We start from the raw sequence: 16,504 nt of genomic DNA, 5'->3' as shown, positions 1-16,504 counted from the left end.
TCTTGCTCATTCGAGCCATCGGCTGCACCTCTCTCCTCTATTGCACCGACGCCATTGGAGTTGTTACCCCCGAATCCCCTGGATAAAGGCCCTGGCTGGGTATATAGCCGCAAGCTCAATTAGCTTGCCTTTTGTTAAGCGCGCATTTTATTTGGCGTCTGGCACATACTGGTGGTGGAAGATCAAGTCTCACTTATTTGTGCATTACTATATGAATTATGGACTGTTTTCAATTCATTTTAGAAATTCCCCATACTGGCTAACACTTTATAATCAGCGCAAAAAATAAATAAAAAAAAAAAGAAATTAACCTCATCAGTGCCTGCAAAAAAAAAGTGAATTTTTTTCCCTAAAAAGGAACTTATCCTTTAACTCACATATATGCATTTCTCCTGCCTAGAGTTCAGCTGAATTTGGTCAATAATGCAAGCTGTGCCACTCATTAAAATGAATTAAATAGGTTTATTTCTTATATACACATATGTAAAAACACAATGTAACATTAAACCATCAGCAACAAATAGATTACAAATTCTCATTCCTAGCAACATCTGCTTTGACCTTCATAAAGGGACCCTGTGCTTTGCTCAATAGGGTAATTAAACTCCTCCTCCCTTCCCCCACACCATTTGCTTCCCTGCCTGGGTCAAATAGACATTAATCACTTCCCGGTAGAGTGCAAAAACCCTTTCCCACAGGACACCAAAGTCTCAGGATTGGCCCAGCACGGTCACATGGTGGAGGGCCCATAGGTCCTGTGTAAGCTCGAACAAGTCAGTTTGGAGCTTACACAGAGTCATCTCCCGTCTGGCCTTTGAATGCAGCAGGAGGAGAAAGTTATACGTTGATAAAAATTCCTGTATACCAGGAGGCAATAAAAAAAAATAAAAAAATAAAAAAACACCATGAAATGCAACATGCTTTAGGTTTGGGAAATGGATAAAATGTATAAGTTTAAAATTTACCTTTCAGTTTCTTAAAAAGGCAAGTACATTTTTTTGTAAAAAAAAAAAAAAAAAAAAAAAAAAAAAAAGAAGAAGAAAAGATCTCCAAAATATCCCGACCACCCCAGTGTTCTTTCCATTACTGCAGAACATTGGATAATGTCTCCGCCGATCTACACAAGTGCAGTAGCGACGTCATGCCTACTGATCAGCTGGCGAGAGGTCAACACTGCGCATGCGAAGATCGGAGGCATTATCTGACGATCAGCAAAGCGCTGAGGCAGAATCCAAACAGAACACCGGGGTGCCCCCTGCCTTATTGGTCTAAATGAAAGGGGGGCGGGGGGAAGATTCGCCCTGGGACCTTTGTTTTTTTTATATGTTACAGGGAGATGGAAGTGTGTCACTGGGGACACCAGACCTTTTCTTCTCTAAATGAAAAGGGGGGGTCATTACTGCAGTCTATGAACCTTGCACACTATCTGGTTGGTCGAAGAGTGGAGAAAAACAGGGCCAGACTACGATTGGTTTAATTTTGCAGCTGGCATGGCATTCGCTCCTCCCTGTATCACATGCACAGAGAGAGCGAGGCATTATCTGACAATCTGCAGTAAAACCGACAAAACACCGGCACACGGCTGTAGCAATTCTCCATGCTGCCGGTGAAGTGGACCGTACGCGCTGCAATACACTGCTTTGGAATGCATATCCATCATATTGCTCTCAATGGCAAGCGCTCATTGGTCAGTGCAGCCACACGACTGTGCTGACCAATGAAAAGTATGCAAGAGACTTCTCCCAGTAAGGTGTCCCAGAAGACACTAGCGCCCCTCATTGGTGAACTGGGTCGCAATGACCACTTTACTTGGGGAGCATTATGATGGATACTCATTCTGGGGTTGTGTAGTGAGATGTACGGAATACACTGGCAGCAAAGGGTATCAAAGCCACGATGTACAATGGAGTCCAAAGGGGTGGCCAAGACATTTGGATCTTTTCTTGAAAAAATAAAAAAAATTAACTTGCATGTTAAAGGAAATAAATTCAACATTAAACTTGCAGGAAGCAGGACTATTCAAATGCAAATCCCGGTCCCTGAAAGAGGCCTTCATAGAAACCTGTACTGCAGAAGTTTGGGGTGTGGGGGTTGTGATGACCTTCAAAAATGCTAGTTTCCTGGCCATCACGTGAGATCAGTTATTTCAATGCAAAATAATTGCTTTTCGGTTTCACACTTTTAAACTCTATTAAAATTGATTTTTTTTTTCTTCAAATTGCAAAATCCACAAACAGCAGGTGAAAATGAGATTCATAGCGCAGAGGCTTTATAAATTAAAACAATGTGAACAGTTACCTGCAATGTGAAGAGCAGCAAAAATAGCGTTTGTGATCTCAATCCTTGCAGCAAATGGTAAAAATTAGTTACAAATAAAAGCACCATAAAAACAGCAGCTAAAAAAGTGTTTGTTGTATAGAGACCTTAAGAGGCTCCAACATCTTCATGCCCACGTAATGCATATGCGTGGCAGCAAAGTGGAAGAGCTTTACCACCCACACATATGCGTCTATGGGGGGGGGGGGGGGGGGCTGGTCACAGAAGAGGTTTCTGTGCCAAGAGGAGCTCACAGCTCAGTGACCGAATGGTCAAAGACAGCTCTTGGTATCAAGAAATGATTGAGGGCCATTGGAACATGACAGCCAATCACAGTGGTCATATTGGCGAGCAATCCTTACCGTGCCCTGGGAGTACCCAGTTAGGAGGACACCGGGTATGAGTGGGAAGGCGTTAAGACCCCAAATGTGCAAATCCCTATAGTAGCCTGTGCTAGAATAGCGATAGCCGCAATCTTCCAGTTCCTGTTCTGGGCGGCTGTCCCAAGGAGGGGAGGGCTGCTCATCTAAACTACCGCCATTCACAGAATACCCTTTTTTTGCAATACAAGGCATTTTCTGATTGGACAAAGTAGGGTGGTGATATCTCAATCTTTCTCCCCACCTCATCCAATCAGAATACACCTTGTATTCATTTGGAACAAAAAACAGCTGTTATGTGAGTGATGGCAGTGCCAAGCAAGCAACCCCCTGTGGTCAATGGGTCAGCTGCTTGGCAGATTACAGCTATCAGCAAAGGACCTGGAATGTAGCGGCAATCGAAGTAGTGTTAACTACTACAGCAATTGGCGAGTCTTGCACCCAAGGGGATGCTGACACTTACACTGCACCAAACAATCAATGCAATCATGCAATTCTAATCATATCTGGAGTTCAGCGTAATTGTTAGACCCACTTATACGCGCCTCGCGCTCCCATTCTGCCATCCTCTGTAAGGCCGTTTGCAGATTAATATTATACATAAATAATTATTTTTTTTAAAAAGTCAATACCTCTGCAAGTCCCTTCCTTTGTCACTAGAAACCCTTATGGGATAGTCACTTGATTTGTTAAATTTGGGGCTTATTTAGAAACTCACTGTTCAGAGTAACCCAAAGCAACCAATCAGCAAACATTTTTAAAAAAGTTAACCTGATCAAAAAGACTGCCGATTGGCTGTTGTGGGTTATGAGTCATTGCACTTTTCTCAGTATTACTGAATGAACCAAAAAAAACTGTCTGGCGCTATTCTCCACTGGCGGCTTTTGCTGCATTTAATAGAATTTTCCTTTTCCACTCCTCGTAAACTCGCTCTTTGTTTTCTGGCTCGGAGCACGCTCGTTTGCGTGGAATCTCATCTTCTTCCTCCGAATCTGTGCAAACAGAAAAGCAAGCTATGAGAACCTAAAAGGAAATGCCATCCGATGGAATAAATACAATACAAATAATTCGCACAGCCATGATCCCTGGGATCCGGGAGAGGGAGAGAGAGAGAGACATCAGTTTGCAGATCTTCATCCAATTATCAACTTGCCGACCATAGGACGTCCTCAGCTCACACACAGGCATCATCCCAGAATGAACGTTTTCAGCCGGCGATTTCTTGTATTGAAGTGATTAGAGTGGCTTAACAGCTACAAGATTCACTTCTGCAGGTGGCAGAAGGGGTTCCCCTCCCTTTCCCAGGCTCCGATGTCTGATCGCAGAGTCCAGGAGTGATGTGATCGGCGGTAACTACACAGCAAGAGGAGCCGACATTGTTCCCCTCTGTGACCCTGGAAATTGCAAGCGGAGAATCTGTCGCCACATACAATGCTCATCAGCCAGGAAAGCAGCTGATCAGAACAATCTGTGATCAGCTGCATTGGAGGCTAGATGAGAGATTTGAGGTTTAAACCCTTCAATACCAGGAGTGTCATTTCACCCCCTTCCTCCCCAGGACAATTTTCAGCACTGTCACACTTTGACAATTGTGGTCATGCAACACTGTACACATATTCCATTTTTATCTTCCCCCAACCGCCCCCCGCCAGTATCGGATCGTGTCCTTTCACCTCCGAGTCTGGGTGCAGAGTGAGGGAAAGATGGCCCCCACTCTGCTCCATAACAGATAGCCAGTGGTCTTAAAAAGGGGAAATTGTCTAATATAAAAAAAGATTTTTTTTATTCAATATATGTGGGAGATGTGAGGTCTTTTTGACTCCAGATCTCACATTTAAGAGGCTCTGTCATGCTTTTTTTTTCTCCATTACAAGGGATGTTTACATTTTTAAAGGAAATTGAATCTAACTTAAGTGTATATTCTGTAACCTAACTTTGACATGTAGAGTAAAAAAAAAAAAAAAAAAAAAAAAAATGTTTTTTATCTATAAGAATAAACCGTATGACTTATGCAAACGTTAGGCCACGCGCCTTACATCCACCTGCTCCAGTCTTTTCCAGACCACCCCTGGTCAGTCTAGGCAGTGGGACACGTAGTTCCTCAGTCTTGTGGCTTTAAATATTATTACAAATCTCTCACACTACCAATGCCCTCACATTTACACTGTCCTTTATATATAAAAAAAAAAAAAAAAAAAAAAAAAAAAAAAAAAATTTTGCCTAGCCGGCCGAGCCCATGCGCAGGAGCAAACGTATACACAAGTCATGCCCTCATATGAAATCTGTTAAAACCACACATGAGGTATCGCCGTGATAGTTAGAACGAAAGCCAAAATTCTAGCACTAAACCTCTAACTCAAAACTGGTAACCTGTCAAATTTTTAAACGTTGCCTATGGAGATTAGGAGTCAAAGTTTGTCACCATTCCACAAGCGGGCGCAATTTTGAAGCGCGACATGTTGGGCATCAATTTACTCAGCATAACATCTTTCACAATATAGAAAAATAAAACTCGGGCTAACTTTTAAAAAACAGTAAAGAAATTGCGTTTGCAAGGCCACTGCGTAAATACGGTGTGACAAAGTATTGCAACAACCGCCATTTTATTCTCTGGGGTGTCTGGGGGGGGGGAAAATATAATATAATATAATTATATATACACACATATATATTACATATACACACATATATATTACATACACACACATACACACACACACACATATATACACACACATATACACACACACACTTTATAGTATATTTTAGTATAATTTTCTAGGGCGCAAAATTTTTTAAGGATTTTAACTTGTAAAGTCTCAAGAAGAGACTTTGGGCTGACGTGGTTAATCACCACTGGGTCTTTTTCTAAGTAATTTTTTTTTTTAGCAACGTAGGAGAGAAGTGTCAGAATTGGCCTGGTTGGCAAGTGATTGACGTGAAACGGAATAGTAAAATATGGTCCTGGGTAATGCAGCGCAATCTGTGCGCCATTAGCTTCAGTGGATCATAGTGGGAGACTATTCACCCACTCCTCCACAATATTATACAAATATCTAAAAGCCTTCATGGGTGGATAGTTCCTCATAAGAGAAGATTCACTGTTTGCACCAGGGTGGGGACTCGAAGGGAGTACTAAGGCAGGGAGGGGCCTGTGATGTTTTCAGGAAGCCCTGTACAGCACCCTGCTGGCCCCTCCCACCATTGCACAGGGGAGCACAGAGACCCAGTGATGACATCACTAGATCCAAATGTATGGAATGGATTTAAAAATATCAATAGAATATTCATGGAGGAAATAAGTACCAATGCAGGCAAATCTATAAAACAGATTAATCATCATCTTTAATCAGGAGCTCCGAGTGTCGGCTGTGACTGTGTAGAAAAGGTTTGTAAATCTCAAAAAATTGGCAGTAAAAGAAAGTGACAAGCCCTCTGGCAGCCTAATCCATAAACATGTTTCAAATGTGTAATCAACAGTTTGGTGATTAAAGCAAAGCTGGCACAATCCTTAAATATATTACCCAGATCTCCCGCCCTTAGGAGGTCAATCTTACCGTAGTTCTGTTCTATACATTCCAGGAGAGTCTTCTGCTTTTTCCGCGGTTGCTGCGTGACGGCGGTGTTTTCCTCTGAAATTGGGAGACATAGGGCATGTGATTGGGAGGCATTTATAGAACAAAATAAATAAAAAAATACATTCCATCACCTTAGAGGACAGACAGAAGGGAGGCACTTTGATGTATTTATAAAGTTCAAGCTTTCCGAAACACAACGCTGCAGTATGTACAGATTACAGAGAAGTGCCAGGATGTAAGAGAAACTTCACCCCTGTAATCATTTAGCCATCTCAACAGTTTAATTTTTATTTTTTTTATTTAATTCTTTATTGAGATTTTGATATGCAACAAACATCAAATGAGGCAACATTTAAAAACCAACATATCCGATGATGGATTTAGCCCTGGTTTACACTTGTACTGGCTGTGCAGCCCACATCTGTGTGGGCACAGCAGTCCAAGTTGGCTGCCAAGCCTGTTACCTGCATAAAAGGTTTTTTTAAAAAAAAAAGGTTTTTGACCAAGCGATTTCTCTGCATTTCCTGCAAGTGCACAATGCGTGGGGGTGCCATTAACATGCTCCAATTCTTAAAGTTTTCCTCTACGAGATAGAAAAAGGGAAAACCTCTTAGGAGGAACTGAAAATCCTGTCAGGATGTTCCAAATCAGCATACGCTGCCTGTTCCAACAGTGGGTGCAAGAGGGAAGCTTGTGTGGCCTAAGGAGGCCTCAGGGACCACAAAGATGACCAGGGGCCCTCAGAAACCTATGCAGGAGGAAACAAAGGCAGATCGAACCATCTTGGCAAGAGCCTGGATCAAAAGCCTCTGCGAATGAGAGGCTGATACCAACTGGACATAATCTGACCCAGATTGCTCAGAAAGACTCATCTGCCAGGCCCTCCACTGAATCCTTGGCATTTGGCTCTTCCCCATCCTCAACCATTTCCTGCTCCAAGATAGGGTACTTGGCGGGAATCTGTCACGCTTATTACCACCCTGCAATGGAGGCAATCATGCCAGCAATCCTGTCCTCTAACCAGCTAGGGCTGAGGACAGATAATCCCTGGTGATAAAGGCTGAAAATCAGCGCTGACCGTAGGTAGGATACCAGACAGGCACAAGCGGCTTAGATTGCCTGGAAGCCTCCGGACTTTCAGGGGATACAACACTAGGGTTTCGACTAGGCTCCTCATCCTACCGATGACAGATGTGTCCTTCCCCATAGCGCAAGCCCAGCTCCTCTTTTTTGAAGACATTTGCAAGCCACAAGGAGTATCTGGGATTAGAATTTACCCCAGAAGGGAGACCCTTTATTTGGGCTCACCTAGCCCCTATGCAACAATCCTGCTAAGCACTTTTAATCTGCCAACCAACACCTGGAGGACTCGCGTGTCCCGAGTAAGAAAGAATGAACTGCTGAAGTGAACTGGTTCAGAGCCTGCTCTGTGTCCCGCAGCTGTCCCTTGGAAGCACTGCATGTCACCCACCTTGAGCTTAAATAGGCTGGCTGTGTGCCGGGATGCTCTGCGCATGCATGCGCACGCGGTCACGTGTAGCTGTGTACGCGCCATCCATAGAGCTACAGCACCTTTGCAGCAGTGTATGTACACAGTTCAGCATGGCAAAGCCGTGAGTGCCATGGCTGCCATCGGATTCTCGTGCGTCATGACGAACCGTCGCATGCAATGGCGAAACCACGGACTTAGCCATAGACTGCAGCCAAGACAACAAAACAAGGTACTCCTACATAAAACACAGCAGCTATCCCAAAACTCGCCCTGCGGTCATCGCCACACAGGTGTACAGCCTCTAGCTAATTTGATAGATTGTTATAATCTCTGGGGCACCCCCACAATAAGTAAATAAGGGAGTCTCACTTACCTGTCCAGGCGCAGGGCAGCCTTAGAAAACAAAGAGCCCAATCTTCACCTATAACGGCGGGTTCCGTTACTTGGGGTCCTTCAAGGACTGGGTACCCTCTCATGTTTTAGAGTCCACTCCCTTGGACCTGTACAGCACCCTGTAGGAATGCCTTAGCTCGGTGGTGTCCAGGATTCCACTACACAGGGTCCAGCGCCCAAAAGGTAACATTACAGGCAAAACCTTGCAGAATCCTTGTGTCATCTTTGCGAGACTCGAGTATAATTTATTTAAGCATACAAGCTTTTTTTTTTTCAAATTAATCCGATTGGTCAATCCCTTGATTCATTTAAGAACCATTTTGGGACCCAAGACCTGGAGCTCGAGAGCTCTCGAACAAAAAAAAAACATGCCCATCCACCTTGCAGACACTGGTTTAAAAAAAAAAAAAAAAAAAAAAAAAAAAAAAAAACACCCCCGCCACTTAAGTACTTTCTGTATGGTAGGGGTTATATAGGGGCGGACTTCCAGCCTAAGACTTTTTCTACCAGTGTCCATTCACCTAGAGATGGCGTATAAGCCAGTAAGTAATGAATAGCCTAGTTCTGTGTCCTGTGATGTACGATAAAGACATTAGGTAGGTGTGGGTTTCTACACATAGCTGGATGGGGGTTGTGAGATGAGGGCAAGTGCACTAGGGCCAATTCCTTGGAGAATATTCCATGTCCTGATATCAGTTTCACATTAAGATTTTTATATTTTAGACTTCCTAAGTTATTTTAAAGGAAATCGTGGAGGACTTACGACAGATCTGCGATCCAATCTTCTCCAACTGAACGCAGAGACGCTCAAATATTCCTTTCTTCACACCTGAGGTAGAGATTAACTTGTTCTTTTCCACTTTCAACTTCAGACACCTCGGGTTGTAAAGCAAAAAAGGCAATAAATAGACTGTACCCAATTTAGATGTCAAACCACAAAGGCTCACTTATCCTGCCAAACGTAATAGAGAAGAAGTACAGCTTTTCTTTTTTTTCCCAGAATCATACTTGCTGCATCTCTAAAAGCAGAGAACCGAGCGATCAAACCCCACCGATCGCTCCCCAAGCAGAGAGCCGTTGACTGTCAGTCACTGGCTCTCTTCTGTTTTTTTTTTGTAAAAGCAAACCTAGGTGCACATTAGCCGCTGGATTGCTTTTACAGGTGGCTGAAAGAAGTCCCTCCACCTCCCGCAATCCTCTGTGCCTCCCTGCACTGATCGTCAGTGGTAGGGTTAGTTCAAACTACCCTAATAACTGGTGGGCAGTGGCAGTTAAACTTTGTGCTGCATTAGTGGCAGCGTCAGTGGTAATTACCCCCTTTATGCTGCATTAGTAACCAGTGTTTAATAACTCCTTCAAGCTGCAGAAAAAAGGGTTAATGGACACTGGTACCACTAATGCAGCACAAGGTGGTTATCTTTCACTGGTCATTAATGCATCAGTAACAGCACAAAAATCCCTTCATGCTGCACATTAACCGGTTTAGGACCACCCCATAGCAGAGATATAGAGAGCCGGTGTTCGGGCATATAGTGTCCTGCCATCGGATACTGTCCGCCCCGTACTGCACATGCGCAGCGCAGTACGGAGCAGAAGCTTCAGAAAATCTCCGAAGATGGACGCCTGCGCCTTAAGTCGAGGTGGTAGCCCCACCATCCAAGCGGACATAGGGCTGCCAATATTAGAGGGCCCCTCGCGGGCTTGGCCTCGCTGCACTCTGCTCTTTTTATTCCAACTTTATGTCCACTTGGATGGTGGGAGCTAGAACCTGGACTCATGGCGCAGGCGCCGTTAATCTTCTGCTACTTTTGGAATCTGTGTGTGTGCTGTGTACTGCGCATGTGCAGTACACATCGGACAATATCCGACGGGGGACACTATGTGATAGGACACCGCCAGCTCACTCTCACTGATTTTAAACAGCAGGAGCTGATCAGCAGGGTCCCACGGACCCGATGTCTGCTGGGACCAGATGATTGTTTGTTCCTCTAAAAGAAAAGTAAAAAAAGCACCACCCCCACAGTTAGTAAGCACTGCCTAAGAACACATCTAACCCTTTGATCGCCCCTGATGTTAACCCCATTGGTTAGGCACACATTTACCTCTTCGATCGCCCTAGATGTTTAACATCTTCCCTTCCCAGTCAGTGTCATTGGTACAGTGTCAGTGCATATTTTTAGCGCTGATCACTGTATTAGTAGCCCCCAAAAAAGTGTCCGATTTTTACGCCGCAATATCAATCACGCTATAAGGTCGCTGGTCGTCACCATTACTAAAATAAAATGATCTCATAGGTTTGTAGTTGGTATAACTTTTGCACAAACCAATCAATATACGCTTGGTGGGATTTTTTTTTTTTAAAACCAAAAATATGTAGCAGAATACATATTGGCCTAAATTTATGAAGGGATTTGATATTTTTATTTTTTTTTGATTTTTTATTGGATAGGTTTTATTTTCAAAATGGTCAGTCATTCTTTGTTTCTTTCTAAAATAGAAACCGCAGAGGTGATCAAATAACACCAAAAGAAAGTTCTATTTGTGGAAAAAAAAAAAAATACATTTGGGCACAGTGTTGCACGACTGCGCAATTGTAAGTTAAAGCAGTGCAGTGTCGCAAAAAATGGCCTGGTCATGGAGGTAAACCTTCCGGCGGTGAAGTGGTTAGTAATGTCAATATTAACCCCTGCGCCACTACCTGTCACTGACAAACATTACACTTCCTCATGGCCGGATTCGCTCTATCTTCCTATCCCACCTCTGATAGCAAGTCAGAGGCCGGGACTAGAGATCAGCTGTCGGGTGGAGATCACGGCACCCGACTGGATGCATTTCTTTCTGCACTAGAGCGGAGTGCAGGAGCGTATCAGCACCCCGCTGCAGCTCTGCATGTATGCTCTGCGATCTGGGCAGTGTCTCGGCTGTTATTATAAATTGCTGCTCTGATCTGCAACAGGCGCGATCAGGAGCTGGCGGCATGTCCGGTCAGGATCTCCCCGTCAGATGCCTGAGATAGTCAGGTAGATTGAGATCGACAGGTTGCCGACCCCCCCCTGTCTTAAAAGGGGTTAATTCACATTTGTATTAAGAATTTACCATGCAATAAAGAGGCCCCAGTATTTTATTCAACATTGTTCAAGACAGTGGGAATTTTTTTTTTTAACCAATTCTTTTATTGGTTTTATAATGAAACATACAAGCTTTCTTTAAATGATAGCCCTAGGGTGGCTTCCCTAAAGCCAGAATACTTCCATTGAGAGAAATCTTACATTCTGTATAAAATTCATGAAATGAGAATATCAACACCCAACCCCCCCCCCCCCCCCCCCAATCAAACCATCATACCTGCAAGCGGAGTAAAGAGCGGCAGTGATAAACAAAGGTTTGGATAAATCGAGATCTTCTTGCTGAGCCTGAGGCAGCGTAGCTTCATATCTAGAGCAATACAAATGTAATCCAATTAAGATGAATATTTGGATATCAATCACTACAATTACGAAAATAGATTGAAGTCAGGAGATTTGCAATTGTGACATCAGATTAACTGAAAGCCAACTAAACCCTTTAAAGCTGAATTACAGAAACTCCGCTCCTTGGTAAAAAAGGGAAGACACACTATTGCCCCGTACACACGATCAGACATTGATTTGACATTCCGACAACAAAATCCGTGGATTTTTTCCATCGGATGTTGGCTCAAACTTGTCTTGCATACACACAGTCACACAAAGTTGGTCAGAAATCGAACGTCAAGAACCCGGTGACGCACAACACGTACGACGAGCCGAGGAAAGTTTGTCGGAAAATCCGACCGTATGTGCGGGGCTTTTGAGTTAAGTCCAAGGAGGTGCATGACATCTCCTGGGGTTTTCTCCAATATCTGACAGTTTTATTGCTCTCCCATAAGGCAGCTATCACTGTACTTCCAGCAGCCTGACTGGTTCAGGTTGAAGTGTCTTAAACATTAGAGTTGGTGTCGCTGCTATACCTGTCCCTCGCCTCTCCCTGTCCAATAACAGAAGCCTTTGTATTTTGCAAATTAGTTCACCTAACACAAAGGCTTCTCTGTATGGGTAGCAGAGGAGAGTGGCGGGCATAGCTGCTGTGTGCCTCTCTCCATTTTCACAGCCAGTGTCAGCTCTGGAAGAGCCATAAACTTGTCAGATATAAGTAGAGATATGTTCAGGAGATGTGATGCACCTCCATGGACTGGACTCAGTGTGGCTCTACTTTTTACAAAGTGGCTGAAATCCTGGATTTCAGCTTTAAAGTAGAGCTTCAATGGCAAATGAAAGGTCTGCTTTCTTTTGTCTGTCCCCTGGTTTATAATCAGACCAACACCTCCGGGAGGCAGGGGTGACATCACCATGCATTATCGCAGAAATGAGAGTTCAAAAAACGAAAAACAAAACCCCTCTGCCATAGTAGGTCTTCTTTAAAGAATGAGTGCTTAGAGGCCTTTGTAGGTATGTGCAAGGACATCTAATCACTTTAGTGTGAGTGTGTGTGTGTGTGTGTGTGTGTGTGTGTGTGTGTGTGTGTGTGTAACACTTGACAGATTTTAGGCGCACTGCAACGGTTCTAGAAGAAACTAAAGTGGTTGGCTGAAAAAAAAAAAATGCAGCCAATTAAGTTTCTCCAAAAAGTGACTCAAGAGTCATGGAAGGGCCCATTAATACAAATGCACATCAGCTATAAACCTGGGCCAGATTGTGTGAATGGTCTCAGATGTCTGCAGATGCCTAAAATCACACAGACCAAAAGTACAAAGCCAATTGCCTTCTGACCTGTTGAGGATTTTGGATGCCAGGTTCACAGCCTCCATGCAGCCATGCTGTACAGCCAGGTCTCTGATGCCCAATTTGTTATCCACACCAAGCAAACACTCAAAGGACTTGAGGCAGTTCTGATAAACCTTCTTGTTGAGTCCAGACAGCCGCACCAGATAGTCCTGAAGAAAGAAAAGGGGTTTCATACTAAAAACAGAGTTTCCCCAAGCTGAGGGTCCTACTCTTTTTTCCATAACCGTTGAACAAAGTCATCTCTCCTGAGGTTGACCTATCAGTTTGAAACACGTTGAGGATAATTCACGTCATTGCGACGCAACTTCCACTGACGTCCTCTGTGGGTCCTGACCTGTGCTGAAACCGTCTGGTAGCAAAACGGATGTCGACTGGAACCCGCCAGTAAACAAATGCTGTTTTATACCAGGTGCCAGATTCAAAAGGCACTTTTAAATTAGTATTTCTACCCCAAAAATTGATTTATTAAGTGGTTTTACACAATGAGGTCTCTGTCATCCTGGTCCTAATAAGTGGCGGTGGATTTGTTCAAATAACAGCGATTAGCAAAGGCAATACCCCACAAGCACAATAGACCATACTAGTGATAGTTGGTCTCTACCATGTGGTGAGTGCAAGTCCATGTGGGGCACTTTGAGCACAAGTGGAGCAGAGCATATTTGTACGATTTAACCACTTAAGGACTGGAAGGTTTTACCCCCCTCGACACCAGAGCCCGCTGCTAGGTTAACCAATTGCCAACCAGTCACCACCGTTATACTGCGGCAGCTTGACTCACAGGATCGGGATAGTAGACACACGCACATGCCCGCTGCAGTTTGGGGGTGCCGATTTCCTCTAGGTCAGTCCCCTCCCCCTACAATCAGATCGCTGTATAAATGCCAATGGTCCTAAAAATGTGGCAAAAGTGTCCGCCATAATCTCAAAAAAATAAAAAAAAAATAAACACACACCACAAACTTAAAGCAGATTGCCACCATTACTGGTAAAAAAAAGAAAAAGAAAATGCTATAAACTATCCCCTATTTTGTAGACACTAACTTTTGCGCAAACCAATCAATATACGCTTATTGCGATTTTGTTTACCAAAAATATGTAGAAGAATGCATATTTGCCTAAACAGAGGGGAAAAAAAGTTTTTTTTTTTAAAGCAGATGGGGACATTATAGCAAAAAGTACAATAGTGTTTTTTTTCTTCAAAAATGGTTTATAGCACAAAAATAAAAACCGCAGAGGCGATCAAATACCACCAAAAGAATGCTCTATTTGTGGGAAAAAAATATATATAAAAAAAAACACATCAATTTTGTTTTAGTGCAGCGTCACATGACCGCACAATTGTCAATTAAAGCGGGAGTCCGCCAGGACTCCGCTTTTTTTTTTTTTTTTAAAAGCCAGCAGCTACAAATACTGCAGCTGCTGACTTTTAAAATAGTGACACTTACCTGTCCAGCGCGCCCGCGATGTCGGCACCCGAAGCCGATCTCTGGATCGTCTTGTCGGGTGCTGCCGCCGCCATCTTGGGTATGGGAATCAGGAAATGGAGCCTTTCGGCTTCATTTACCGGTTCCCTACTGCGCATGCGCGAATCGCGCTGCGCAATAAGGATGGTCCCGCTGCCTCTGGGATCTGTGTGTTTCCCAGCAGGCAGCGGGGCACTTGCGGAAAGGGGCGTAATCTACGCCCCTTTCCGCAGAGAGCTATCCCGGAAGTGGGTGCAGAATACCTGTACTGTACAGGTACCTGCACCCCCCTCCCCCTTGAAAGGTGCCAATTGTGGCGCCGGAGGGGGGGGGGAGGGTTCCGATGAGCGGAGGTCCACTTTAGGGTGGACCTCCGCTTTAAAGCAACGCAGAGCAAAAAATTGCCTGGTCATTCAGCAGTCAAATCTTCCAGGGCTGAAGTGGTTAAGAGGAAGAAAGTCGCCCAGTGTAGTCTGTACCCTATAAGAGTGGTTTCTTGCTGAACAGGGGTCTGTAATGACAGGACTATAAATGGCATGGACAGGGCCTTATTATAGATAGGACCCTGGGCAAACATTTTCTTGTGACCCCCTCTTCCATGCAATCTAGTGCTCCACATGCTCTGAGACTTACAATAAATAGCAGCTAGACTCCAAATCAGTTTACTGAAACAGATCAGGCTAGCGATTGGTTGCCACAGGTTACAGTGCATCATTACCACTCACCGACTGGCTGATAGAGGTTACAGCACACATTATGGATCACTGGTCTATTTTCTAGAGGTTACAGCACATGACTTCTGCTTGTTGATTGGTTGCTAGAGGTTACTGGACATCTATACCACTCACCAATTGGTTGCTAGAGGTTACTGCACATTACTGCTCACTGATTAGTTCCTAGAGGTTACTGCACATCCTTACCGCGCAATGACTGTTGGCACATGCACCAAAATTCAGGGTGCTGTGGCACCATGTTATTTTGAAGAAGGGTTCCACCTCCAATTTGCTTACCTTGCAGAACAGGCTGATGTTTGGCTTAGTGACTTATAGTTGTGGGCAAGACTTTCAAGCATTCTCCTTTACCTCCCCAGGGGGCAGCATTCAGAAGTGATGGTAGATATGACCTCAGGGGGACATTATATACATATGAATGTTGCCTCTATTTACATACCAATGTCATGGTCCACAACTATTTACATGTAACCATAGGGTCTGCAGGCGAGTCATGTGTACATGGCAAAACTGCAGAGCTGGGCAGCAGCAACAGAACGTTACATTGAGATATTGGGACAGAGCGCGGCACTAAAACTTCAAGGGATAATTTAAACTGGGATAGTTGGCAAGTATTGAGGCAGCTACTTTGAGCCCCACAACAATGATGGGGCCCAGGGCAGCTGCCCCTTTTGCCCTACCTTAAAAATAGTCCTGGGCATGGAGGGCGCAAAGGCGGGCAGTTAGGCTATTGTAGAATTGTTAATCGTTTAAGATGCAGGACGTGATGCGAGTATTTTGTGCAGCTTCCTGTATTTCAAAGGCTTAAAAGCAGTGGTCTCCAAACTGCAGACGGGGGGGGGGGGGGGGGGCGATTGTCTGTGACCCTGCTTCTGCCGCTGACAATGGGGTACTATTCCTCCCACTAACGCCAATGGAGGGGCACTATTTCACCCACTGAAACCAAATGATGAACACTAAATCTCCTGCTAATACCAACAGGGGGGGGGGGGCAGTCTTCCTCCCACTAATGCCAATGATCGGGCATTATTTCATCCCATTGATGTCAGGGCATTTTCTGTCCCTCAAAATCTGAAGGACAGTAGACTGGCCCTTTGCTTAGAAAGTTTTGGACCCCTGGCTTAAAGGACTTGTTTTAACAGGAAAAAAAGATAGATATGAAGAATGCCCAATCTTCCTATGTATGGAAAACTAATCATACTGAGCATTTGCAGGCAATCGGGCATCCTAGAATCTCGCACAACGAGCTCTCACCTTGTCCACAGGGTGATGAAGTGATGTAGCTGCGAGCTGAAGACACATGACCGCAGTACTCGTCGCTGTAGACATGGCCGAGAGTCCCTGCGCAC

General features: G+C 44.3%; 1 protein-coding gene across 1 annotated transcript; it reads right to left on the bottom strand.

The window, feature by feature from the left end:
* Nucleotides 1-442: 442 nt before the first annotated feature.
* Nucleotides 443-16,490, bottom strand: ORC6 (origin recognition complex subunit 6). The gene is made up of 6 exons (XM_077452422.1): nt 16,410-16,490; nt 12,947-13,110; nt 11,505-11,594; nt 8,923-9,035; nt 6,254-6,328; nt 443-3,688 (listed from the first exon to the last, which is right to left on the bottom strand). Exons 1-6 carry the CDS (start codon nt 16,482-16,484, stop codon nt 3,561-3,563), a joined length of 645 nt encoding a protein of 214 aa, XP_077308548.1. The 5' UTR covers nt 16,485-16,490; the 3' UTR covers nt 443-3,560.
* Nucleotides 16,491-16,504: the final 14 nt, after the last annotated feature.

Source organism: Lithobates pipiens, unplaced genomic scaffold, assembly GCF_037356315.1.
Source record: "Lithobates pipiens isolate NorthernLeopardFrog02 unplaced genomic scaffold, aLitPip1_a1.2 Scaffold_10, whole genome shotgun sequence".
NCBI classification, from domain to species: Eukaryota; Metazoa; Chordata; class Amphibia; order Anura; family Ranidae; genus Lithobates; species Lithobates pipiens.
Note: the sequence above shows the minus strand (reverse complement) of the source record. Positions and strands in the feature narration are given on the sequence as shown.